Below are 27,637 nucleotides of genomic sequence, written 5' to 3' on the forward strand. Positions count from 1 at the left end.
ACTTGTATGTGGCAGGACCCAGTAGTGTTGCAGCTAAATGTCTGGGCCCATGTCTTTGACATGTTTTTGTAAGTTGGGTGTCAACTTTAATTCTATTTTTCTTGCCCCTCCCAACCAGGTCATGCCCGGATCTTGCTGCTTCTGTTCCATCCAGAGCATTGCTGAGAGCCCTTTTTCCATGAGCCAGGCAGAAAATGTGGTCAGGTCCCCATTCACGCTCATCTTGACTTTTGCAATGTCCTCTTCTCTAGCCTTCCTGAGGCCACCTCATGCCACTTAAATCTATGGGCTGCTTCCAAATTAATCTTTCATGCTGCTTGTCCCGGCCATGTTCTTTCTCATTTTGAACCCCTCCGCCAGCCTCCCCTTCTCCACTTCACCCAACATGAGGCTTTCTTTGGCATACCTTCAGGACCTTTCACAAAGAACCAGAAAAATACAACAGCTACAAGTGCATTTTGCAAGGGGCTTGGCTTATCAGTGTGCACCTAGACATGCTAATAGTCACACCCACTGGGTTGGTTTCTTTATGGGGACTCGCCATTAGAGACCACATCCAAAGATGTACCTGGAACATGTCTGGATCCTGGTAGGACTTAGGTGCTAGGTGCCAGCCTGGACAATATGAGCATGCACAGAACTGCAGCAGTAGGAACTCTGGAGCTTCCAGGAAGCAAGAGGGCACCAGAGGAGATGTAGGCAGTGGCCAAGTAGGGTGTTTTTACATCACAGTTTTGAACTAAGGCACTCACAGGCGACCAGAGTCCTTGCTTAGGCCCCATGTCCTATTTTAGATCTTGCTTCTGGACCCTTTAGCTACATAGATATAGACAGGTAAGTGTTCTGAAAAGTGATATTCAAGAAGGCATAGGATTAATGATGCCAGGGTCCATCTAAAACTGCTCAAGCTTTCCTGGCATTTACCATTGGTTCTTATGTGCGACTCTGCTGTTTTATTCTTATGAGTAGGGACCTACCTAAATCATGGAGGCTGCCCTTGTTTTTTGCAGTCCTAGTGTGGCATCTGGCATCATTTCCGCAGCACAGCAGCCCCCTCCCTGCACCTCTGGAGGAGAGGCTCTGAAAGTCCCACCCCTCCCTGGAGATTGACAGGTGGCCATCTGTCAATCTCTGGGGAGGAGTGGGACTTCCAGAGCCCCTCCGTGGATCTCCACCCCCTCCATCCCTCTCCTTCCTGCCATGCTCCAGGAGGCCAGAGCTTCCCACACTTTTCTGTTTGCAGCACCTATTTTCCCCCACTGGCTCACTGCCATGTTCTTGCTTTTTCACAGGGGACCTTTGCAATTCTCAGTTTCCGTGAAAGCCACGTAATCGTAAATTTGGTAGGTCCCTACTTATGAAAATGTCTTCTAACCAGGCTAGTTGTGTAGCTGCGAGATGAAAATAGGAAATACCATGTCATGTCCACATAGACGAAACAAAGTGTGTGTTTCAGTTCAGTTGAGTTCGTGTAATTTGACTTGCAACTGACCTGAGTTAAGGTAAGGGTGGAACGCCAGGCCGCTTTGCTGTGTCGGTGAGACCCAGAAGATTTGTCAACCCAGTTCTTAGGGATCCAAAGAAGGCTTTCTACTCGTAGGTGCCCCGAGTCGAAACACTACATCCTACCCAGTTGTTTTGTGGCATTCAAACATGCCACTTGCAATCCAGTTTTACCAAAACCATAGATTCTAGACAGCTGTATGATTTCTGCTTTTCCCTTTTATTAGTACCACCTGCAACAAGAAGTGCTCAAACCCAATTGTAACGGACAGACAGACAGCTTTGATTCCCTGGGGAAGAAAGGGCCATGTCTTCAGGGTTTGTTTTGCTTATTAAGGTTAGATTCTGACCTTTGACATGCATTAGCTACTTCCAGCCAAGTCGATGAGTCTTGGGCTGCCAGGTCAGAGTAAATCAGGGCCTTAATCTTGAGTTTTCATGAACAACACACTATTTAGAGGCTGCTAACTTCTTTAAACACAGGTGGCCTGCAGTCTGGCTTATAAAGTGTTAAAACAAATTATCAAAGGGGAGTGCAAACAGTAAGGCAATAAAGAGATGCTCCTTCCTAATTTGTGTATCTTCCACCCAGTTTCCTATAGCCTGGTACCTTTCCAGCAAAGGCAGGTCAGCTACAGCAAAGTGGAGCCTTGGCTGTAGATGCTAAAAACACGTGCTGGGCCCTGCTGCTTGTCTGACTTGAGCATCTTTGCAAAATCCTTTAGGACTTCCATCAGCAAGTCTATGAAACTATGCCCAAAGCATAGAAATGCAGCTGTTAAGTGAGAGCTCTCTCTTTACGGGCATTTCCCTTTTCTGAATCCATGCACTGAGTAGATGAAAATTTCATTTCGTGAAATCACTTGATATAAATTCAGAGTTGTAACCCCGCCCCACCCCTCCCCCAGTAATTTCAGTGGGATTACTCTGGATTTAAACCCAAGGAAGTGGGAATAGTTTTGCTTTACAATTTCACTAATTGTCATTTAGCTGAGGCTGTTGGTCATTCCTGTTTGCCCTTAAGAAATGTGGGTATCTAAATCCCTTAGGCTCCTTTGAAAATCCCATATTCCATGTTTATGAGTATGATGCATGAAAACCTTGTCCCACTGAAGTTGGTGCAAATTCCCATTGACTTCAGTGGGGCTAGGGTTTTGCCCTGAGAGCTTGATTGCACGTGGAGGTGAAGAGGGGGTAGAAAGCCTTCCCTAGACTCTTGCAAGCTTGCAAAGAAGAATTTTTCCAACTATTTGAGTTGGTCTAATAAAAGATATCATATTTATCCAAGGAACCTTGTCTTCCCTAGACTCTGGGTCAGTTCTGGACAGAATCCTCCCTGCTGAGCAGGGGAGGTGCCAGATTTCGGTGCCACAACAAAGCTCTCGGAAAGGACAGGACAGGTCTTTGCTAGGCTTGCAGGGATTTTAGGAGGAAAAGGAAGGGCATTGTACCCTTCAAAGGCCCCGGAGTGTGGCAGGGAGGAAGAAGAGGATCCCACACCTATGACTGCAGACTCTTCACTAGCTAATCCAGTCCCTGCTTCTTTCATTTGAATATAGCTTTTGCATGTTGGCTGATGCAAGGGCCTGAGGAATTTGTAGGCAAGCTCGTGTAGCTCAGGCTAGATAAACTGCAGCATTCAGGTCAGGAAAAAATGACTTCATGCTCTCCGCGTTGACGTGCTGATACAGAGAAGAGAGCTCGGGCTTTGTGATGCAAGATCAGCCCTGGTTTTGTTTATCATGGAACAAGTAGAAACATGAGGAGCTAAACCTACTTAACTCCCCAGCCTGTGTTGGGAAGGGGTTAGGAGACAACCAAACAAAAGAAAATACAGCGCCGGGCCTCAGGTGGGTCCCGCAGGGTTCAATATCGATGAAAAGTTTTGCTTGAAATTAAAATTCAGTATTTGAAGTGCCAGCCAGAAAGCTCTGAAACTTTGCAGGGTGAGAAGGACAGTATGAGGTTGAAAACACATTCACATTTTTGTCGAGTGCTTTAAGGCAGCTCAGAGCAAAGGCAAAGGGTAACTGTTCTACTAGAAGTTTGCCTGGCTAGTCAAAAATAGGCCATGACTTTTATTAATAAAAAAGTGTATGTATTGCTTTTTAGACCTAGGAACACACGGCTGTGTGTTGGTGACTTCAGTGGAGCCTGGATAGTGTATAGCAGCAGTCCCAAATTTGCCAGGACTAAATTAGGCATGAATGTACAGAGATTACAGCCCAAGCACAGCTAGTTCTGTAAGAAACTCTGAAACTGGGCAGAGGCCTAGAGTCATCAAGGGTTGTACTCTTATTAAAAACTTAAAGCAGCCGTGTTTCTCAGAGTTGAGGAATATATGTGTGTATACATGCACACAGTGTACATAGCTGCTTTACCATTGACCTGTGGCTGGCCTGTTACAGCAAGTCTTATTTATACATTCTCACTGGAAAAAACAAATAAGAGTAACATTGACACCCTTCTTCCGAGTGCGAATTAACTCCGTTCATCTTGTGCTGCTGTCTGAAACACCTTGGCAAAGGGGAAGCATTGCTTGAGCAGCAGTTCATTTCACAGATTTCATTGATATTAGGGCTGGAAGGGACTTCGCAAGATCATCGGGTCCAGGCCACTGTCCAAAGGAAGTCAGCTAGCGTCAAATTATCCCAGCAAGATAAGCATCCAAGTGTATCTTGAAGGCGTCCAGAGTAGGTGCTTGCACCACTTCTGGGGGGAATCTGTTCCAGGCTCTGGGAGCGCTGACGGTAAAGAAGTATTTTCTTATGTCCAGCCTAAAACAGTCTTTGCGGAGTTCGTGACCGAGTTGGGACTGGGCTACTCTCCTACAGGAGGATGCATAGGGCACGCTCAGCTAAGATATCCTGCTGTTTTGGTACATGTGCACGGCCCTCAGCCCCCTTGTATCTGCATGTGTCTGGGATGTTAGTGAGTCCATCCTTACAAGATCCCTGTGAACTAATGAAGTATTATTGCCTTCTTCCTCCTCTTCCCCCCCATTTTAGAGATCGATAACCAGGACACATAGAGGCTAAGTGACTTACCTGAGTTCATGCGATAAAGATTGTGACAGGGCCTAGAACTGACCTTGAGGATCCTCCGTTCCAGTCCAGTGTCTTTTAACCTAAGACCGTTCTTCCTTTTATTGATAAGAGCTATGGTACAGACAGGTCTCCACATAACTACTAGCAGGTTGCCTGCCATATTCTCTAATTCCACTCCAAGCATCTCTAGGGGCAACTGTAGGCACGTTTGTGCTGTTATTTGCTCCTATACCAACTTTTACCCAAACCCTCATTCCCACCCTCACAGAACACCTTCAAGGACATGCTTATTTGTGCCTTGACCCTGTCCTAGTTTGCATGGCTGCGGGTACATGTTAGAGCCCAAACTGTGCTCTAGCTCAGGCCAGAGCTCACCCGCTTCACGGCAAGGATGCAGGCCAGATCACTCGAGCAGGGGAAGTCTTCCAGTGTCGCTCCACGGGGACAGACACGTTCTCTCAAAACTGACTTCACTGACAGGGAAAAAACCCTAGAGCAGAGGTTTTCGAACTGTGGGGCACACCACCCTGGGGAGGCATGGAGGAACGTGGTGGAGGGCGCAGCGCAGCAGGGTGTGGGCAAGACGTTTGCAAGGAGCCAGCACCACTGCAGCCTTGCTAGGGGATGCGGGGAGCCCTGGGCAGACTCCACCAGAGGTCCAGCAGCCTGGCGCGGTTGGCACGCAAGCCATTGAGGGGCCAAGGCAGGAGGCGCTGGAGCTGCGGCGGGTGGAGCCTGCCCTGCCAGGCCACTGTGGCTGCTAGGGTGAGGGGTGCCCTGTGCCTGGCTGCCCTGGGGTATGGGGCCTGCAAACAAAATTGTAACTCAAAGTGGGGGCTCAGCTCAAAAAGTTTGAAAACTGCTGCCCTAGAGTCTTACCAAAAAGAACCAGGGGCTATGTCCCCAGTGTGTACAGATGTGTGCAGCAGGGACAACCTGGTAATGTGGGCAGGGCTTTGCTAAGAGAAAGTTCACCCTGGGTCAGGGCTCTTGCCAGTTCCCAGACCCTGACACCAGTCACACGGGCTGACTGTGCCATATGGACATAACCTGTGTCTGAATCACAGCTTAGTTGCCTGTGCTTATGTTCACACCCCGGCTATTAGCATAGTTTAAGTAATGTGAGGGCGGTCTGGAGTTAGTGTGTATGTGCCCTTGGAGTCCCTCAGCTGTTGCAAAGATTTCTAGAAACACATTCTACTTGCAAAGTGACTTAAATATTTTTTGAAAATGAAATATAGGCTCCTGAGCCACTGAGCTGTTTCTGAGCACGTCAGCCAGAGACAGCAAGCAAAAGCAGGCAGTAACGTTTGTCCTGTTGAGCCGCTTCAGGCTCAGCGGTCTTGCTGTGTTCAAGCAACTGTCACAAGATGGACCCTTATACCTCTTCTAGGTTGAATGCGTATCTTCCTCTTGGTAACGTGTGGTTTATGTGCCCAGCGTCTCTCTGTGGCATTATGGTGGTAGACACCTCACCTTTGACTTAGAGTAGTGGTTCCCAGTCTGTGGTACGGGTACCGCCAGTGGCGCACAAACAGCCTTTCAATGGTATGCATTAACAGATTTATTATAATTACTTTATACAACAAAAAATTGCTGGTGGTACTTAAAGGTTGAACTGAAAAATGTGCGGGTGGTACTTAAGGTTGTACCATTTCAAATTGGTGTCAGAGTTTGGGAACCGCTGGCTTAGAAGATGGATGGATATTTCTAGTTTTCCAGTCCTCCCTTCTTCTCCCACTAACCTCTGCAGACCTTAAAGTCTGGCATTTGTGTGCATGGCTTACTGGCTGGTTTGTCAGGAGCCATGTTATATCAGATAGCTAGATGTGGCCCCCCAAGAGAGCCAGAAGTAGAGCCCTGTAATATTTCCTTAAGCAGAAATCAAATCTCAGGAGGCTTTTTTTTTTTCCATCCAGTATAATGAGTTTGCTGCTGCTGCTTCCTTAATTTGGAGTTAATATGTAATGTTTGTAGCAATGCCAAGAAACATTGCTGTCTGCTTAAAGCAGATTATAAAAGTATCTTGTGCTAACACACAAGTATTTTAAAACTTATCCCCATTCAAAGGTAACATGAATCCTTAAAACTAAAATCACTTGTAGTTTAAGAACATAAACATGATGAAACCAGTTTGGGGTTGGGCTTTTTTCCATTAAGGCGGGTACAGAAAACATTTCCCCTTGCTTAGAAGCAAACCTTTTCTTCTCGCATTTTTCCCTCGTCTCACTGCTGAACTAGCAGTACTTTGGCTGTTCCAACATTTTGTTGTCACCCGCCGTTCTTGGGGGCTCTGGTATTGAAGGTACAGGCGTGTATTTTTAGAGTCTGTGGGCTGGATTCTGACCCTAAACCAGAATATATCTGCTGGTTGGTCTCGGTAGAGGTACTCCCGATCAGCATTAGTATTACTGTAACTGAACCTGTCCTAATAAACATTAAGTGCAGACGCACTCTCTACATATACAGGAATCATTAGCTGATTTGCTACAAAAGGTAGCAGTTTACCTCCCATCACACACATGCCAAGACTACCTAAAATGCAGCTGCTCCTCAGCTGATACTATGCACTGCAGAAGTAAGCCTATTTATTTTTCTTTCTCTTCCCCTTCCCAGGTGCTCCTTATTGGACCCGGCCAGAAAGGATGGAGAAGAAGCTGCTGGCTGTGCCCGCGGCCAATACCGTTCGCTTCCGCTGCCCGGCGGCAGGGAACCCCACTCCATCCATCTACTGGCTGAAAAATGGCAAAGAGTTCAAGGGAGAACATCGCATCGGAGGCATCAAAGTAAGGCATTGATGGGCTAATCTTGACCTCGGTATTTTGGTTAATTGCTGGTTCCATTATCGACTGACAGATTAGAGCCTCTGTTCGCTCAGCAGCCCTGACAGGAGCATGTGATCATGAAATCACTGGCTTTACATAATAACTAGCTCCATGACCGTTTGGGCCTTTTTTTCTGCCTGTATTCCCTGCACCTCCATCCAGGAAATTATTTTTTCTGAAGTGTTTTTTAAAACACGGTGTTTTCCAGGAACTCTGTGATTGAGAGGCGATGTATCTCTGTGTTGGTCATGAACCAGGCGACTTCTGCCAGAATGGGGATATTTTTGGTAACCGTGGTAATTGTTTGGATGCACGTGCATTAAAAGTAGCTGCTGGTAGAGTACTAACTCTCCCAGCATTTGCCTATGTCAGTCACTCAATGGTCGGATTAAAAACGGATCGAGTATATAGTTGTAAGTAAAATAACTAGATGCAACAAGGCACAAGGGGCCAGATTTCTGGTCTTGAGTTTTACAAGAAATGCAGAGTAATGCCACTGAGATTCATGGAGTAACTCAAGGTCTCCACCTGTGTAAGGTGGAGCAGGGTTTGGTCTACATAATGAAAAACAGGACTGTTATCTTGAAAAGTGTAACATGAGCCCTTCAGAAATGCTGGGAGATCTCGGTGATCATGTTTGTGGGCATTAACATTCTTGTGATGTAGCGATTGACCCCTTGGTCAAGTGATGGGAACCTCTTTGCCCTGGGTATTGCAAAGGAGACAATGGCTGCTAAAGGTGTTTTGATTTGAGAGGTATTATAGCTGCCGTGTCTACAAACAGAGCCTGTGAACAGCGAGAGGCAGTAAACTGCAAGGAATGCTTGATAAGATGACTTGTTCAACCAAAACCCCTTGTTCAACCAGTGCTATCTGAATACCTTTGTGGTACTACATGAAAATAAGACAGGAGCTTAGCAGGAAAATTGGCTGTTCTCGTTTTGCCTTTGCTTATCTCAGGTGCTTTTTCTGGGGACAGAATACGAGCAAGATGGCTATAAATGCAGCAGAGTCGAAGGAAAGACCTTTATTTGAGGCTGTTTCCTTTCTACTCCCTCAGATTACCCTGCTAGCAGAGCTTAATGTGACTGTTTCACTGAAACCTTTGGAAGCGCTCTGCTCAGCGGTGGGTCACGCTCTGGTTGGTTGACAAGGTGGAGGTCACACAGACGAGAGAAGTTGAGGAAAGGAAAGAATTAAGGAGGAAAACTTCCTTGCCGTGATCAGATCCCAGATAACGTTTACAAGACACCGAGCACTGCGCAGAATTTTTTATGTTGATGACGTGCTGTTAGGATCGTGGTAAACTACTTTCTGGCTCGGGTGTGCACTTTTATACACTGCCTTGCACAAACATGTGTGATATCAGCTGCACTAAATTGTGTTTCCAGAATAAAACCTAATGCCGAAAGCTGTTTCCCTTCCCACGGTTCTTGAGCTCACACTGACCACTTGCATTTCTGCAGCACCGTACTATCCCACTTGCCTCACAAATGGGCACCTTCCAGCAGTAGGTCAATACTTAAAAAGGCCACAGAAGGCAATGTCAAATTAGTTACAGCCATACTAGTTAAATCCCACTTATCTGGGGCAGGTGGCTGGACTCGATGATCCTTCGGGATCCCTTCCAGCCCGAATGTCTATGAAATCTATATAGATATAGACGGATCTACCTCTACATTTATCTCTGTCTACCTAGTGGAATATCCAGCCTCTAAGAACAACCTGGAAAGCTTAGCATTCATTCTTTTTGTCCCCAAAAGTCAGAGTAGCTTTAGATTATTTCTTTTAAGTCTTTGGTCAAGAAGGAAGCTGGCCCTTGCAGCATGCAAGCTTAGACTTTGGTTGAATTGAATTGTAATATTTTTTTTGCCTGTTTTATATGGCACGTAGATTCTATCTCAGGATCAATCTCCATTGCAAAGGCGACACGATGGAAGCTAAAATCTTTAAAATATGAAGCGTGTGAGAAACTCCCCTCCATCTATTTCATCCTTAACTGGTGGAGGAGTGAAATTCATATGACTTATCATATGAAATTTCCCAAAGCGCATTAATAGTTAAATCCTTTTTGGAATCTATAATATCATAAGCCTGTGTGTGTTAAATGACCCTAGAAGGAAAGAGCTGGGGGGGGAGGGTTTGAGGATTATCCTTTCCCCAGACCATTGCACTGACTTGCATACCAGTCTAGCAAACATAGCTTGAGCTTCTAAGTGTGTCTGCAAATGTTTGTCTCGTCGGGAGCCAAGAATGACAACACCCAATAAACCAGAGGTATTTCCAGTATCTTGCCGACCTTTATTAACATCTGCACTGAGTTATTTAGTGTTTCTAGTCCTTTATCAAGTATAACACCTATCCAAAATCAGGAACATCCCTTTCTTGAATCTAGAATCTGCTTTCAGCTAAAACTTTTCCCTATTTACTTCTTTTGCAAGAAAGTTCTGCCTCATGGGGACGTGGTCTGAGTCGTAACATTTAGCCTGCATATAGACTATAAAGTTCAAGTCCCAGAAACTGTGATGATAAACTCTTAAAAGAAAAAAAAAAAGTCTGTCTTGTTCTGGTGTTTGTATCCAGGTCTGTGATACAGCTTGCGAAGGAGATTGGAGCCACTATAGGTTTCATATATGGAGCTGCCCTTCTTCAAAGTTCAGCTCCTAGGTTCTGCAGCAATAATCGCTTTGAAAATGCAAAGCAGAACTGGATGCCAGGCGCATTCAGTGGCAGGGCCATGTACAACCCAAGATGGGGATGGGGTGGCACTAACCAGCCACCGGCTTGGATTCAAATTGCTAGCTGTTCTGATGTATTCAGATCTAATGTTTTGGTCCAGGCCCGCTTGCATTTACATGATGACAAACTCAAACCACAGCAATGTTAAAGAGATCTGCCAGGCATGATTTGCTCTCTTCAGGGTGAAACTGCCTACATTCAGCTTTCTGATGCAGAATCCGCTGGATATCTGAGGGCACAATTTGAACCCGTAGTCTTCAGGCTACAGAAAGTTTAGCTGCACCTTCATATTTTATTACACATGCATTGAAGTGAAAAGAAGGACTTTGGTCAGCTCTTAAGAAAAAAAACTCAGGAAAGTTGGCCAGTCAGCTTCTGCTTATGAGAATGCAAAGATGGGGACAGTGCAGCTTTATTAACACCTTGGCTTGCTTGCTTTGTTGCAATCAAGTTTTATTAGACCTTTCATGATAACCCCACTGTGATAATGCCAATGCCAACATTTAAATATGTTTGATTGCCATTTGTTCCCTTTAAACCAAATCATGGGGGCATGGGAGCTTGATGCTTGAATTCTGCTGCAGCTAGAAGGCTCAAGCTACATAGCAACGTCTTGCTGGCTTAGCTGTGTCCACTCGGGATGAACCGCACAGGCAATATAGCCAGGTCAGCAAAATCCACAGCATGAATGCAGCTCTAGCAGAACAAGGCTGCTGCCAACTAAGGTGCTGCTGTTTCAGGAGCTGGTGTCAGTCACCGGTAGCAGACAATCTCCTCCTGTCGGCTGCACAGAAGTCTCCCTGCGCCATAGCTCAGGGTGCAGCAGTTCCCTAAAGCGGACAAGCCCCAGAGGTGGCGATTTGGTTATATCCATAATGTGCTTAACCAGCCGTAGATGAGAGAGCATAAAGAACTGGCATCACTGAAGCTGCTGTTCTGTTTTCTTTGTACTGAGAGTCCACTTGCAAGTGTTTGGATGCATTACAGTTACCTACCACCTGGGGGGTTTCTCATTTTAAGCTGCTTGCAAGCATTAAAAAAACCAAAAAATGGCATTTTACTTTAAACTCCGCATGTTCCTGCACCAAGCCCAGCACATGTCTGGAAGAGGCAGCACATTAGTTGGACCTGGCCCACCTGACGTCTGTGTAGATCAGGTACTTCAGTGGGACTTTTTTGGCACTTTTATCTAATAGCTGATTGACTCTGCTTTAAATGAAAGCTCCAAAAAGCCCCGTTGAGGCTCCCGATCTGTACAGATGCTGTGGAGACAGGTCAGAGTAAAGCACTGCCTCTTCCAGTAACACGCAGGTTTTTTTGTTGTGTTTTTTTAATGTCTGCAAGCAGGCTCTATGTCCAGAGGCTTGGGTACGGTTGTTCAGTGACTGTTTCTAAGAGATGCGACTCCTAAATGTACATTTTGCATGTGTGAAAATCCCTTTGAGTACTAACTGCCCAAGAGTGGTTGCTTTGTAGCTCTGGCTCCCGTTTGCAATGCTTCCCACACACGTTATTTTTCTTAACTAATTGGAAAGGTGGCTTGTGTAGTGCAGGGGTGTCAAACTCATCTGGGCCTGCAGGCCAGATGAATGGTACAGGGCAGGTCCATGGGCTGAATGAATGTCGGGATCAGGCCCATGGACTTCCTGGTGCATGCCGGATCCAGTGCACACAGTACACACTCCAGTTCATTTGGGATCGTCCCACATCTGGCACTTACTCTGGCTGCTTCAAAACCCTCCTGCATGTGGTGGCTGTCCAGACTAGTTAGGGTGGATGCTGCACGTGGTACAGCCCCAGAGCAGGCATTGCATGAGCCCTGGGCCCTGCACATGGGGCCAGTCCGGCGTGTGCTGCATGTGGGTCAGCTCTGAGACCCAAGGGCAACACCTGCAGGCCATATCTTTGATGCCTCTGCAGTAGTGAGTAGTCTACCCTGTACTCGGGTGTATCAGTATACAGTATCAGTATATCACCACTTATTCCTTTTTCAGCTCTGCCAGTGATAGCCCCTGCCATCTTGGTCAGGTCTCTTTTAAGAGACCTAGCTAGTCTCTCTGTCTAGCCAGCTTTAAAAGGAAAGATATGGAGTCTCTGGGAGTACAGCAGAGCCTAGGAGGATCCATCTGTACTTTACAGTATTGGTTCTCCCGTGACTTCTCATGATTTTTTTTCACCTGTTAGCATGTAGAAGACTTGCAATCAGATAACCAGTAGCTTTATAGAGAAGGAATGTGAAGCTGGCTGTAGATGAAGTACTGCCAAGTTCCCAGATTAAGCAAGCCATGAAAATGGAGAATATTTTTCTTTTTTTACAATCTCTTTCAGGTCTAGTGACCTGAAGTTACTGGTTACAGCAGTAGGTGAAAGATCTGCAGACAGAAATGAGTTCCTTTAAGCTGAGGCAATCTCTGGACCTCAGTTGTAAAGTTATCTTAATTAATCGTTCTTGGATCCTCTGTAGAGAGGAATGACATACAGTGCAGCTCTGAATTGCTTTTGTTATTTTCTGTCTCATGGTAGCGCCTAGAAGCTCCATCAGGGTCTAGGTTTGTTGAGCTCGCTGTCTGCCACGCGGTAGAGTCGACAGCCTGATTCTCATTTCCTTATTGCACCCGCTCTGTCATGCCTTAAAGCGGGCATCAGTAATATTTGCCCACTGGCAAAGTGGGTATAAGTGGGTCTCAGTCTGAACACAAAGGAGGCGAGCAAATGTTGATGTGCTATTTATATTGATCCAACACAAGATTAGCTGCCAGTGTTTGATTGAGGCTGGTTTGTGGGTTTTTTCTCCCTTTAGTTACGCCATCAGCAGTGGAGTCTTGTCATGGAGAGCGTGGTCCCATCCGACCGGGGGAATTATACGTGTGTTGTGGAGAACAAGTACGGCAGCATTAGGCACACTTACCAGCTAGATGTGTTAGGTGAGAGTCCTTTGATTCCTCTTCACTTTTATTATGCAACAGTCACCTGCCATGAACTCGCAGCCCTCTTACCAGACCTTCACAAAGAGCTTGATCGTGTTTCCCTTATTGTTAATGGAAAACCTCCCACTGACCTCAGCAAGGCAGGCTTGGGTCCCTCCTCCATGGGGCGCAGCTGCTGGTAGCAAAGAGGAAAAGGAGTGAATGGGTGTGAGCGGTGGGAAGCCCATCCTACAGATGCCCAAGCTGTGTCCCCCGGCTGTGAGTAAGCAGAGAGCTGTCTGCTCCAGGGTGGTTGGTCCAGAGTCACTTGGGAGCACTGGATACAAACAGCTGAACTCCTGTCCCTAAACAGACTTTCCTTTTCTGGTGGTGGTGCTGAAAGCAGCAGATGGACACATTCTTTAAAACGAAAGAAAAATTAAAATGGCTCCTCCCTTTTCATTTCAGAAAGGTCACCCCACCGGCCTATCCTCCAAGCAGGACTGCCTGCCAACCAGACCGTGGTAGTAGGAAGCGATGTTGAATTCCACTGCAAAGTATACAGCGATGCCCAACCTCACATCCAGTGGTTGAAACATGTGGAATTCAATGGCAGTAAATATGGACCTGATGGGACTCCTTATGTCACAGTGCTAAAGGTTGGTATACACCGTTTGCATTCACTTACACCTCAGCTGGGCTGGTCACCATGATGGCCTCAGTGCTGCTAAAGTACATCCAGAATGCCCCCCCAAAATTATCACCAGGATCTCTGTTTTGTGCAAAATGTGAATGGTTGTGATTGTTGTGTTAGCCCATGGATGTGCAATACAGCCCATGCTCATAGATAATGCAGAGTTTGCACTTAGCCAGCTGGCCTGTTCAGAGCATCAGCTTGCAATGCTTGCAGGCCTAATTAAGGAGGCCTGAGGAAGATTTAAGGCCTTAGGGTAAAATCTTGGCCCCATTTGAAGTCTATGGGAGTTTTGCCATGGACTTAAATGTGGATAAGATTTCACCTGTAATGCTAATCTTTCTATGCCTTAGCAGATAAATTAAAGCTAAATAGATACTAGTAGAAAGTTCAGGCCATAGATTTAGGGCCTGATGGGACGGACTCCTCACGTGAAGTAGTTCCCAAATACATGGTGAATTAGATTAGATTCTTCAGTTTATTAATCTGCTGTGTTATACAGGAAAGAAGATTTTCTGTGTTTAAAGAAATGGTACCAGTTCCTGTCTCTAGAAGTACCTGTGCAAAGCTAGTCCTTCCCAGGGCTTGTATCTTGATAGGGTCATTTTTTATATGCCCAGGGTTAATTAAAAGGACAAGATAAAAGAGGTGGTTTTCCAAGTCCAGTTGTATTTGGAACTCAACTCTGCTTGGGGATCATATTTTTTGCTGCTAGACAAGTGCATTAGGAGCTCTATTGATGAGAAGCAACTGCAATAGGTAGTGTTATTTAGATTAATCACAGCTATTTCCTGTGACTACTGAAAAACGTGTACAGCCGTCTCCTCCTTTTTAGCCAAAGTTGCAGTGCATACCAACTACGTCTGTTAGTGATCCAGTTGTAAAACATGTGCGGGGTGCTCTGGCAAAGAGGAGACTTGCAGAAGTCTTAGATCTGTGGATTAGAGAACTCAGCAGTGCGCAGATAATTTTTGCAAAATAAATAATGCAGACTACAAACAAATATATACGTTGGAGACCCTAGGTGATGTTCTCAAAAGCGGCTTGTAGGCATCTTCAGAGGTGTTTATGTACCTAATTCCCACTGAAGGTGTGAGGCTCTGAAGTTTCACTGACATTCTGCCAGACTTGGGCTTCTACACGCTGATATCGCTCTTGAGGAAGGATCTGAATTACTTAAATGCATTTCAAAATTTCCCCCAAATACTCAGAATTAGGAAAGATAAACCGGGAGGCATTCTCAAACTAAATCACTGCTTATGGTTGCACTGTACTTGCGTCAAGAGTGTAGACCAGCATTTGGGTGCTCTTTCAATGGAGGCGGTAAACTTTATTTCCATATTCAGAGGTTCTAAACAGGAATTATAAGAGAGCTAAAAGCCCAGTCAGAACTAGCTAGTAATGCCACAATTCCTAGGGAGAGAAGTGTTGTCTAAATTGCATCAGCCATGCACTTCAAGTTGCTCTAATATAATTGTTGCGTCTGCAGGAAAAGCTTAATGAGAAGAATCCAGGCAGAGCTGTTGGGTTCCCTTTTTTCCTGCACCTGTCTCTGAGTGCACACAAGGCCCAGAATATTTGACTGTGAAAGTCCCTTTTAGCAGTCGAATGACGAAATATTGTGGTTAAAAATAATATCCTTCTCTATCTGGAAGGAGGTATATATAGTGAAGTGTTCTGAAACAGATGTTTAGATCTCCACTGGCACCCCGCTTCCCTTATACTGCAGCAGCACAGGAAAAAAACAAGTGGTGGTGAGCATTAGGACGCATTTCCTACAACTGCTATGACAAAAGATACCGGCAGGTTGTATTTAACCAGGAATTGCAGAAATAACTTTTTACGTCGGCAGAAGTATTCCTGTGACTTGCATGCAACCTAAGTAATGCAGCATTGGCCTAGTGCCTGGGGGCCAGGATGTCACAGTGATTGGCCTCCTGCATATTAGTTCACACCATTAACATTAGCAGAGCTGCCCAAATTCAAGAAAGCATCTCTACTAGCAAAACACCATGAAACCTTATAGTTGGAGTATGTTTAGGTAGGCTGTACACAAGAACATCAGAATTGCCATTTACTGAGTCAGATCATAGGTCCATCTTACCCAGTACCCTGTGTCACAGTGGCAGTGTATGCTGAAAGGGAGAGTGAACGGGATATGCCCAGGGTTTTTTCCACTGTTCCTCTCTCACTTGCAGCATCCAACATTTAAGATCTGAATAGGAAGAAATTTGGGCATGCAGGTAAGCGCTTTTGTAGATAGGGCCTTCTAATGTTGAGACGATAAGACTTCAAACGAAAACAGAACTGACCTGTCCATTTCCCCATTGGAGCTGTGAGAGCTCTAAACAGACGAGAGCAGCAACAGTGAAAAGTGCATTAGATGTAAAATTTCTCCTACACTTTGAATACACTGGTGTGGTATAGGGAAGGACATTTAAAATGCGTAGGGCTGAATGGAGTTACTCCAGCTTTGCACAGATACAGCTGAAAACAGAATTCAGCCTTTGGTTTCTAACCCAACCCTGCCTCATGACACAATACGTTCAGCATTTTGTCACTGTCAAGGCACCCTTTCTCTTCATGTGAAATTAAAGAAGTTCTCAGACTATAAATACAAGCGCCAACTTTGCCTGGTAAGGGGCAATTAAAGGCAGAGACCCTTAAAAAATCATTTCACTGATCAACCTAAGACAGTGGAAGAAATGGCTGGAGATGAATGCTCAGTATTTGGCACTGTGAGCTTCTAGCAAGTCGATAAATCTTCATTTTCTGCCTGTGCCTCAAGTTTGCTTCAAATATGCCTATTTTAATTTCCCATTGGTTTTGCCGCAAAGTACAGAGTGCTGAATAACTGGCTGTGTCACATGCCACATGGTATAGCCTCTTTGCTTGGTGTGTGGTCCTTCCAGGATGAAGTGCTACCTTTGGAAGCTCGCAGAGTTGCTGCAAGCAGCAGATTGGGTCACCAAATGCAAGCCTTTACTATGCTGTGGCAAAGAACTTTGCATATAAGTAGTGTTTTAAAATTTAAATTTGAGCAGCAGAAGGGTAGCGAGGTTATTAGAACTGCCAAATACTTTCTCTTTAGGTAGTATAAACTGTCTTCCTAGAAGTGTGAGCCTTGGCAGCCTCTTGATTTTAGTTTTATTCAGTAGGAGGAGCCATCCAAACACGTAACGTCTGGTGAACACAGAGTGCGCTGGGTTGCGCGTTGTCCCAAACAGGTCCATGTTGGGGGTTTATTGTTGTTCTCAAATACCAGACAGCAGTTTGCTTTGATCAGGCCCAGCTTTGTGCAGATATTTTTTTTTCTTTAAACCAAAAGATGCAGATATCCAAGGTAAGGCTTTATCTTGGAGCTGGTTCGCTCCTGCCCATCAGACCTTCCCTCATGTCATTCTGTCATGGAACAGATTTTACTTTCCCCCACCCATGGAAGCTGACAGATGCCTTGACTTTGGTCCCTAACAGTGATGCAAGGATACTCTCATGTCGTCCCTGCCAAAAGGGTTCTCTTATTTCTGGTGTAATTTCCACAGGTCTGGAGGGAAATGGGGACTCTCACATGACCTACCTAGTCTTCTTGCCCCATATGAATCTACAAGGCAGAAGTGGGGGGGTCTCTAGAATCCAGAATATGGTTGTGAGTATAATACTGGGAGCTTCTGAATTGTCATTTGTGCAAGAGGGGAGATGATCTGCTGTGCATATGAAGATACCCTCCATGCACAGATCTGGGGGACAAGCCCTCCCCTTGCTTAGATAATTAAATTTAATGCTACCCTTTAATCTGTTTTTGAAATTGCTCGACAAAACCAAACCGCCATCTGGATCAATTACCGCAAAGCTGGGCCTAATCTGCGAACAAAAAAAGTTCTGTAGCGTACAGGGGGAATTTAGCAGGATGTACAGAGGAACGTTATCTGTGTGCCAGTTGGGGGGATTTAAAACTCTGTGCTGCAGGCTGTGGCAGAGGATAAGCTGCACCCTCTGCATCAAAATGCAAGCAGTTTAATTATAAATAATGCGGTGGCAGCTTAAAAAAAAAAAAAAAGAGCTATTCCCTATTAGCTGACTTGATGAAGTTTGTTTGTGCCTGTCTCTTAAGTGTGAGTATTAGGAGTGAGACTGGCCAGAAACAGCAAAGCCTATACAGGAATCTGAGGATCCCTTGAATGACACAGGGGTCATTTGCTAACAGCTAAATTTGCAAACCTCTTTATTTCCAATGGGATACAAGGCAAAGCAAGAGGATCTGGCCCTATATTAGGAGTTGGGGGGGGGGCATATATAGCACCATAGAGCATTCTCGTATTTGGATATTTTTCTATGATTTTGGTTTGTCGTCCTGAATCAGAGGGGTATTTTTTTTAACTCTTTCACCAGGCACCTTTTGTGCCCCCCCCCAGAATGGTTGCTCAGTCATCCCAAATAAAAACAACTGTTTAGAAACAAGCCAATGCGCTGGTGTGGCAACTTTGGAAGAGAAGCGAACCTCATATAACAGTCTGAAGTTAATTTGATTTATATGCACCATTTTATTTAGTAAAGAAGAGGCTCCTATATGCAGTGGAAAAACTTACAGCTAATTTCTGAAAACCAAAGTCAGCAGCAGGCTTCAGACCGCCACTGCGTATATTTTATTTCCAAATTCTATTCTGGAATCCTGATAATTGAAACAGTATTTGCCAAGTTGGGTTGCAAACACAAAACTCCATTTAAGCCCTTTTCCTAGTGCTCCTGTCTACAGAGTTATTAAGAAACAAACCAAGGAATCGTTGGCTGCTGCCAGATGCAGAACTGGGTAACCCTTTTTTTTTTTTCTTTTTAAGAAGGATTGCCTCTGCCTTAATTTGAGAAGGACCAGTAAAGGGAGGGGAGTTAATTTGTATGCAGTGCAACTCAGCTGGCTCACCCATGTCCTTTATTAGGTGTCTCTGCTCACCTGAGTAAGGTGAACAGGGGCAGTCCTCACACTGAGAAAGCATAAAGGGGTCATGAACAATCAGTCCTAGCTAACTTAGGTTCAATGGAGGTATTGTTTGGTTTACTGAAGTTCAGGTTTCTGTCTGTTCCTGCAGTCTTGGATCAGTAAAAACGCTGAAGCCGATGCTAACCTAAATCTGTTCAATGTGACAGAACAAGATGAAGGAGAATATCTGTGTAGAGCCAACAATTTCGTAGGCATAGCCGAAAAACCATTTTGGCTCCACATTCGCAAACCAAAACCAGGTAAACTATAGACTCTGTCCCAAGGCCCTAGCAACTGCAAGAATGAGCTGTAACATTTTAAGAAGCTAGTGATTAAAATTACTATTCATTTCATATGACACCCTGTCAACTGACGCTGAATGGCTTTACCTTATTTTCTTGCTAATATTTTTTTTAAAGAACTTAATGCCTATACATCAATTGCAATGGAAAAATTCCCACAATAAAATGACTGTCAAATAGTGCTGTCAACTCTCTCTGCTGATACTCCTTTCCCTTCCTTGCCATTAAGTGCTGATAACAGAATTGCATGCTAATGACTTATGACACTCAGAGCTCTAAGAAATCAAATCTTTTAAACTATTTTCGCCCACAAAATAATCAATAAACAGATTTTTCCCCTTTTCATTAGTTACTCAAACGTATCGATATTGGATCATGCAGGCAAACGTGCACTAAGAGAGTAAGAAAAGCCCAGTTAGTCTGCTTTAACTCCATCGGTTGCACCCGGGAAGAAGTTGTCTGGTTCTTTGCTCAGTCTGTCTCCTGTGTAATGCTGGCAAGTTCCTGCAGGACTCTTTCTAATGGTCATCGATAATATCCATGGTGTTGTTACATGATCACATCAAGAGCTGTGTAATCAGTAGGCAGAAGTGGCTCTTGGTTTTCAAATACATATTTTAAAACAATGTTCTTGGATGAACATTTTGCTATTTATTTGATCAGCACTCTGCTATTTCCTCATTAGATTCCCCCTTCTCTTTCTCTTTCTCTCTCTCTCTCCTTTTATTTCCCCTTACAATCTCCCTTTTTTTCTTACACTTACCCTACTAACCAACAGTCAGTCATATTGTGGGGGCAATTTTTCATTTTTGATGCTTTTGCTTGCATGCTTCTTTAATGGGACAGAGTAAGAGCCTGGTGAAGGGAACTTTTTGCTTTTACTACAGGTTGCAAAGGGGAATGAATGAATGAATAAATGTGGAAGATGGGCCATTGAAACGAATAAAATAAAATCTTAATCTGCTTTTGAAATTTGCCTGTAAGTCTGTGGTGTCCTCACCCTTTGCTGGGAATGTGGCTTACTCTCTGTTTTCCCTCTCTCTATGTGTGTGTATTTTTTCCCCGTAGACGGCAGGTGTTAACACAACGGATAAGGAGCTAGAAATTCTGTACTTGCGAAATGTTACTTTTGAGGATGCAGGGGAATATACTTGTCTCGCTGGGAATTCTATTGGGTTTTCACATCACTCTGCTTGGCTGGCGGTTCTACCAGGTATTTTCTGCACTGTCCTCTTCCTTTCCTCTTGGGGATGCCCTTCATGTTTAATTTAGAAATGCCAAGTTCCTGCACGCTCTACCTCATGTTGAGCCAGGAGTTTTGATCCTTAGACAACCTGCCTGCAAGGGAGAACTCTCCTCTTCCATCTGCCATGCCATCGATACCACTGTTGCATATTAATTGCTTACATCTCAGCTGAGGATCTCAAAGCACTTCACAGAGTAATGGTTTCAGTCTCTTAAGACCCTTTTGATTTACATAGTTAATGTTGTGCCTGTTTCTAAATGAGCAGGCTGAGATGCAGGCTGCGGGCAGACGGACGTTATGCCAGAATTGAAGGGGGAGGGGAGAGGGACCGCATGTCATCTGATCCGTGATAACAGTTTAATCCATCCTGTGTATCCTGAGGTAGGTAGCAGTTAAATCAAGGCAGTTTAGCCCTGGGATAGAGTAGACGCACCAGCAGATTTAATCCTGAATCAGCTGAGGCTCCAGTGTTTAGCTTGAATTTGTTCATCTCTCCATCCCCACGTGGATTTTAGGCAGAAGGGCACAGTGAGGGCCACTTATGGAGCATAACGGACTGATTTTTAGAGGCACTGGTTACTGACGGCTTCAGCTGATGGCAGCTCTGAAGATTGGGGCCATGGTACACTGGCATTTAGTTAGTATGGAAAAGTTTAATTGGCATTCAGAATATGCACAGAGAGATCTGTCTGGCTGATGAGAGAGGAGCAGTGCTAACCTCAGCCCCTGACCTAGGTGTGGGGAGAGGATGCAGAACCTGAAGCCCTGGCTGGGCAGGATAGGGCAGCATGAGGGAGGTGCAGTCCTTAGTTGGGCATCATTCCCACTGAAGCTGGGTGTTGTGCTCGAGAGAAGTTGTAGGGACAGACCAAACATAGTCGTCAAGAGTCCCTCAAGACTGCAACAGAAGAACTACACTCTTTCAACCTCTCTGGTTATAAAACAGATACAGGTTTCCCACCCCCAACCCCTCAGAATGTTTTTCGGATCCAGAAACTTTGGCATTTCTAAACCATGATTTTCAGTGAATTGGTGATTTTTTTTTTTTTCATATTAATAATTGCCTTTATTAAGGGACTGAGAGTCCCTTCTAAGATTTGCCTTCATATAGTTGGGATCTGCTGGTTCTTATCTCTGTCTGTTTGCCAGGTCTACAATAGTCTGTTCCATCCTGGTGTCTCATTCTGTTTCCACTTCTGCTATCCCCTTGATTAAAAAAAAAAAAGAAAAACTATTTTTTTGTTGTTGTTGTTGGTTAGAGAGTCTGGATTTAGCTTATTGTAAGCCTCTGCCTCTTGTATCATCAAATCATTGCTGTTGCTTTTAAAGCATATGAACTTACAACGTATGAAAAAGATACTACAGTGGAACGTTATAGTGAACTCCAATATAATGATGCTTCAGTTGTAACCAGCCATCATTCAATACCCAAATTGTACAGCTGGCATGTGAGAGGTGCTGACTGCAGCCTGTTCATAATAAATCTCCCACTTTTAAGACTCAACCCTTGCAAAGGGAACATCCCCACACCAGAGGACTTAGCTTTGTGAACAGCAGAGCTAGGAGATGGCCTCTGTAGCCCAATACTGTATTTCAAGGTAAATGCACTTCCTGCCTGTTGATTAGAGGTCCTGGTCCTGTGAAACCCTTTAATTCCCATTGACCTCAGAAGAAATGGGAAGAGCTCGGCACCTGGCACATTCTGGCCCTGTGGTCAGCTGGTATGTGGCTTGCCACTGCCCAGATTGTCTGCTATGCATTCCTGTATATCCATATGCTAGGCATACCCTATGCCTACAGCATGCCCACTTCCATGTTCCCTTATGGACAGTATGTCCATAGGGCCTGATTCAAAGCCCACTGAAGTCAGTGGAAAGACTCCCACTGGTTTTGATAGGTCTTGGTTTGGGGCTCAAATGATTCACATCTGGACTGCCTCTGGAGAGAGAGCTCTCCTGTGAGGTTTTTTTACTCCTATGCCAGTGACTGTAGCTCCACTGATGTTTCCCAATTTAACCAGCTCAAGTTACAGTCCTTAGGGAAATAACTGGGAAAGGAAATAGAAGGACTTCACTATGAGGAGTTCCACTGTTGATTAAGAACCATTGTGTGTCTCCATTTCTATATCTTATTCTGAACCTTTTTAAATGTAAAAGTGCCTATCCTGAATGGAACGGGTCGGGGACGATTATTTGAGTGCTGCTTGGCTTGAACAAGAATTGCAGGATGGAGCCCCTTGTATTTAACATTTGGTTATGCTGTAGTTACCAAAATGCATAAGGCTATGACAGTGCCCCTACCTGTTCAGTGATCCCATGATAAGGCTGATTCTTCTGAAGTCATGGGATGGGTCTTTTGGACAGTGATAAATGATCCTTTAAGAACATTTTTCATTTTAACCTCACCCAAATGTCCCATTTTAACTTCACCGCCCTTTGATGACAAGGGGCAGGACAAGAAGTAAAGGAGTTAAATTGCAACATTCAGGTTGGATGTTAGGAAGAACTTTCTTACTAGGAGAGTGGTTAAGCACTGAAATAGAGTACCTAGGGAGGTTACAGACTCACTTTCCTTGGCAGCGTTCCTTTACTGGTTAGACAAACATTTGTCTGGGATGGGCTAGACAGGGATGTTCCTACCTTGAGCTCAAGCAGTTGGACAAGATGACCTCCTGAAGGACTTCCAGCCCTGTTTTTCTATGATTCTAAGATCCAGGTGGGATGAACTAAAAACTTAGCTTGAATTGCTATATGGTTGGTTGCCAGCACTGGGATTAAACCACGTAAAATTCATTGAGGGCAAAACTGACGAGTGAAATACAGGTGCCCAATCCTGCATTCTTTGCATACCTGAAACATCCATGAAAGGCACTGAGGTTCTGGACACACGAGAGAGGCGAATGCACAAAGACGCGTTCGGTCTTCGAGAGGCGTTCAGTCCCCACTGAAGTCAATAGGAAGATCCCCATTGGCTACTGTGAGTTTTCATTCAGCCCTACCTGAATTTCTTACACATATTGTACCCCATCTGCCCTCCTGACTCGTATGTCTTGTTCCTCTGCAGCTGAAGAGATAGCGGAAGTGGACATTGGCTCTGTTTATGCTGGCGTCCTCAGCTATGGGACTGGCTCTGTGCTCTTCATCCTGGCACTTGCCGTCGTGATTATTTGGAGGATGAAGATGCCAAACAAAAAAGCCATGAACACCCCCACTGTACAGAAAGTCTCCAAATTTCCTCTCAAGAGACAGGTAACAGAAAGTAGATACAAGATTCCTATTCCCTCTTATAACCTCCCCTGTCCTCCCTAATCTCCTTTCTAGAACAGAAACCTGATGCTGGAATTCACTGCTCCGTCAAAAACCTGATTAACATCAGTGAGCCCATAGCTTCAGAAGAGATTAGGCCCCATGTGTCATTTGATTTCATTTTGATTAATTTGCTCCTGATTCAGTGAATGTGTAGCTTGTGGTAGTTAACTATTTCCAGTTTCTCTCTCCTAGACGAGCAGTTTCCCAAAGACCCATGCTTACATAGCACTAGTCACACAGTTTCTTAAGTCTGCTCTGCTTTACAATACCAAGCAGAAAACAGGTGATCCAACAGTCTACAGGGTCTGCATCCCTGGTCTACAAGGAGGGAAGGGCTGGGGCGAAAATTTGGCATATTGGTTGTGTCTATCCTGCTCCCAGTGAAATTAGTAGCAGAACCTGTGGGCAGAATTGGACCAGCTTTCTCCTATGGATGTACTGCGCTTTGCACCATGTAATCATATCTAGTCTTAGCCACAGCACAGGTGTATCGTTGGCTGGTATTGCAGCCTAATGAACATCTGCATTAAACAGGTCTGTGGGTCTTGCTGGTTCAGTGTATAGTCTCAAACACGCATTGGCTTTTGAAACACTGGGAAGGGAAATTTCTGACTCTAAGATCTGAGTCCACGTGCACAAGCACACACTGTATACAGGCCAGATCCTCAGATGCTGTAAATTGGCATTGATAGTCAGCTTCAATGGAGTAACACTGATTTACACCAATGGACGACTTGGCTCTATGTAATTAAGTCTATGCCCTACTACAGTCAGAACACATTACTTTGAATTCCCAGGTTGCAGTTCACTGGGAAAACTTTAGTAACTGAAGATTGGACGGATTCTTTTTTGGCTGCTTCCTTTGAAGGAATCCATTTATACAATCTGGAGACAGTCGGCAATAACACCTCATTTGCTCTATTCAAGCAGGTGTCACTGGAGTCAAATTCTTCCATGAATTCGAATACCCCACTGGTCAGAATCACACGACTGTCATCCAGCGATGGGCCAATGCTGGCTAACGTCTCAGAGCTTGAACTTCCTGCTGACCCCAAGTGGGAACTAATGAGATCTCGGTCAGTCAAACCCACACACTGAATAAATATTTGGTTGCTCTTCTGTCTTCATTCTGCACATCAGCTTGGTTTCTTATTAATGCTTTTGTTTGTATCTGTCATTGCAGCCTGACTCTGGGCAAGCCTCTGGGTGAAGGTTGTTTTGGTCAAGTGGTAATGGCAGAAGCAATTGGGATCGATAAGGACAAACCAAACAAGTCCATCACTGTAGCTGTCAAGATGTTGAAAGGTATGGGAAAGTTTCTGGGAAGGGAACGGCAGAAGCAGGGGAGAGTTTTACAGAGGTATTTGCCTTTGTTGCCTTTGTGGTTTGTACCACTTGAAAATTATAAATATCAAAGAAGGGCAACCCTTAAGTGGGATATTCTGGTGGGTCAAGCACTGGACTGATGTACCAGAAGGTAGGGTTCATTTCCTAGCTCAGCCACAAACTTCCTGTGGGACTTTGAGTAAGGCAGTGGATCTGCATTCAACTCAGCACACTCTCTAAACTGGAGATCATACTTCCCTGCTTCACAGGCATGTTATGAGTGTAAAATACTAGCTGGGAGGCTTTCTGATACTGTGAAGAGCCTAGCTAGATTTAGAGCACGCGTATATCCTTGTTGAGGTTCTCTCGAGGGCAGGGCTGTGCAAACAATTTCTCTTTTGGTTTGAAGTGATTGAATCAAAACAAAAAAAAAATCTGTTGAGTTGAAATGAGCCGAAACACTGTTGTTCTTGTTGTTGCCAAGACAAGAAGGGGAAAACATTCATTTTGGGCCAAACTAAACATTTGGATTCCATTTCATAGAATTGTAGAAAATTAGGGCTGGAAAGGACCTCAGAAGTCATCTAATCCTACCCCTGCTCAGAGCAGGACCATCCCCAACTAGATCATCCCAGTCAAAGCTTTGTCTAGCCAGGTCTTAAAAATCTCCAAGGAAGGAGCTTCCACCGCCTCTCTGGGTAACCTGTTCCAGTGTTTTACTACCCTCCTAGACTAGGGACAGAAGTTAAACACAAACCGGTTTAACTGATTGGAAACTGGTTTAAACCTGTAACAGAACAGAAGTTCAGTGTAAATAAACTGCTTTCAAAATGGCCAAAACCGATTTAAGATAAACCTGGTTGGATGCAGTATTAGATCTGATTGATTTAGGTCAAACTTGTTTCTGAAACTTCTGTCCCAGATTCCTTCCTGGTTCAAGTTAACTCTGTCCCCCAGCATCCCAAGATGCTTTGCAGCCCTGAGCTATGCTGTCTGCTCCAGCAGAGCAGGGACTGCCTTGCCTCTCTGCTCCTTAGCCTGCTTCCTGCCTGCATCTGTCAGTCCATAAGGATGAGGGAGGCAGGGGAACAGACCCCCCTAGCCAGGGTCTACACAGCACGTGGGGGGAGGGAAAGCTCCTGTGGTGGAGGCTTTTCAGCCCTCAGCAACCCTCCCCCCTTCCCAAGGAAGGAAGGGGAGTCCTCCCAGCCGTGTGCCTGCCCATTAGCCCAGCATGGGGAGCTTCCCTCCACCCCATCCCAGGGGAACCCTAGGCTGGGGTGGGGGGAAGCTCCCCAAAACGGGAGCTCCCCGGTTCCATCATGCTGGGCTAATGGGCAGGCACCCGGCTGGAAGGACTCTTTCTCCCTCTCCCCTCTGGCAGCAGCTGAAGCAATCGTCAGCTGGGAAAGGGGGGTGGGAGAGATTCCCCTCGGCTCCCCAAGGCTGCCAGGCTGGGGAAAACCTTGTGAGGGAGAGGCCTCCCAAAGCAGGCTAGCACCCGGACAGGGGCTCCTTAACCCCCTGTGGGGGACAGCAGGAGGCTGGGGGCATGTACTGGAAAGCCAGTGGAGAACGCTTGGCTGGACTGGTAATGGCCAGCAGGCTGGGAAACCAGCTCTAGCACCTTCTGCCTACTGGCCTGGGTCATTGCAGGCATCCCCCTGCCTTTCCCAATTGAAAATTGAACATCAGTTCAGTTGGTTATCAGTTCAACATATGCAGCTTAGAGAAGGCAGCCTAGATTGAATTGATTCAGCCGTGGGCTTTTTGACTGTCTGTACTTAGCCCTAGTGAGAAAGTTTTCCTAATATCCAACCTAAACTTCTCCTGCTGCAACTTGAGACCATTGCTCCTTGTTCTGTCATCACTATAGAGGACATACAAGAACAGTCGAGCTCCGTCCTCTTCAAGTAGTTGAAGGCTGCTATTAAATCCCTCCTCAGTCTTCTTTTCTCCAGACTAAATAAGCGCAGTTCCCTGAGCCTCCCCTCATAAGTCATTTCCCCAGCTCCCTCACCATTTTTGTTACCCTCCACTGGACTCTCTCCGCATCCTTTCTGTATTGGGGGGCCCAAAACTGAACACAGTGCTGCAGATGTGGCCTCACCAGTGCTGAATAGAGGCAAAATATTCACTTCCCTTGATCTGCTGGGAAGGCTTCTACTAATGCAGCCCCATATGCCATTAGCCTTCTTCACAACAAAGGCACACTCTGTGTTGGCTCATTTTGGGTATCTTTGATGCAAGTAAAATTGGGCACAATTCATTTTAAAAAAAAAAAAAAAATCATAGTTGGTGTGGTGGTTCTCCTTGTATTTGATATCCTGATAGGTTAGGGCATTCAGCCAGTATCCAGAAGTCCCTTCTTAGCTCAAAAGATGTTATTATTTTACCCATGTTGTCCACCTTTTCAGTATCTTAATCACCAGGTTAGATAGGGGGTGCTCTGTGATGGGGGGGGCCCTCAGTCACTCCTTGATGCTGTTCTCCCATGTATAAAAATGCCTAAGTAGTCACTTGAGCAAAGACTGGTACCCTGCTGTTAAACCTCTCAGGTGAGTGCCCTAATCAGAAAGAGCAGAATATTCTCTTTCTCAATTAATATTTAAGCATTCAGTACAAAACGGGACAGCCCCAGTCTCAGGCTGCTTGATGTCTTTGTGGTCGGGGTACTCTTCTGGGATTGAAGAGAGATGGGTTTGAATCCCTTCAGGCAGAAGTTATGGCTGACCCCAATGCTCTTGCATTTTGGGTACGGGAACT

At 45.2% G+C, this 27,637-nt stretch overlaps 1 protein-coding gene across 5 annotated transcripts in view; it reads left to right on the forward strand.

Moving 5' to 3' along the window:
- FGFR3 (fibroblast growth factor receptor 3) overlaps positions 1 to 27,637 on the forward strand; it is an 84,931-nt gene that overhangs the window by 44,994 nt on the left and 12,300 nt on the right. For 2 of the 5 annotated variants that reach the window (XM_059721481.1, XM_059721485.1), the window contains 7 exons: positions 7,167 to 7,336; positions 12,915 to 13,038; positions 13,489 to 13,679; positions 18,799 to 18,949; positions 23,301 to 23,485; positions 24,473 to 24,621; positions 24,729 to 24,850. In XM_059721481.1, the coding sequence (XP_059577464.1) occupies positions 7,167 to 7,336; positions 12,915 to 13,038; positions 13,489 to 13,679; positions 18,799 to 18,949; positions 23,301 to 23,485; positions 24,473 to 24,621; positions 24,729 to 24,850 (1,092 nt within the window). Of the gene's footprint in view, positions 1 to 7,166; positions 7,337 to 12,914; positions 13,039 to 13,488; positions 13,680 to 18,798; positions 18,950 to 20,059; positions 20,205 to 23,300; positions 23,486 to 24,472; positions 24,622 to 24,728; positions 24,851 to 27,637 lie in introns of all 5 variants that reach the window. The other 3 variants (XM_059721482.1, XM_059721483.1, XM_059721484.1) reach the window with 3 other exon arrangements.

The sequence above is a fragment of the Alligator mississippiensis genome, chromosome 2 (genome assembly GCF_030867095.1).
Source record: "Alligator mississippiensis isolate rAllMis1 chromosome 2, rAllMis1, whole genome shotgun sequence".
Classification (NCBI taxonomy): Eukaryota; Metazoa; Chordata; order Crocodylia; family Alligatoridae; genus Alligator; species Alligator mississippiensis.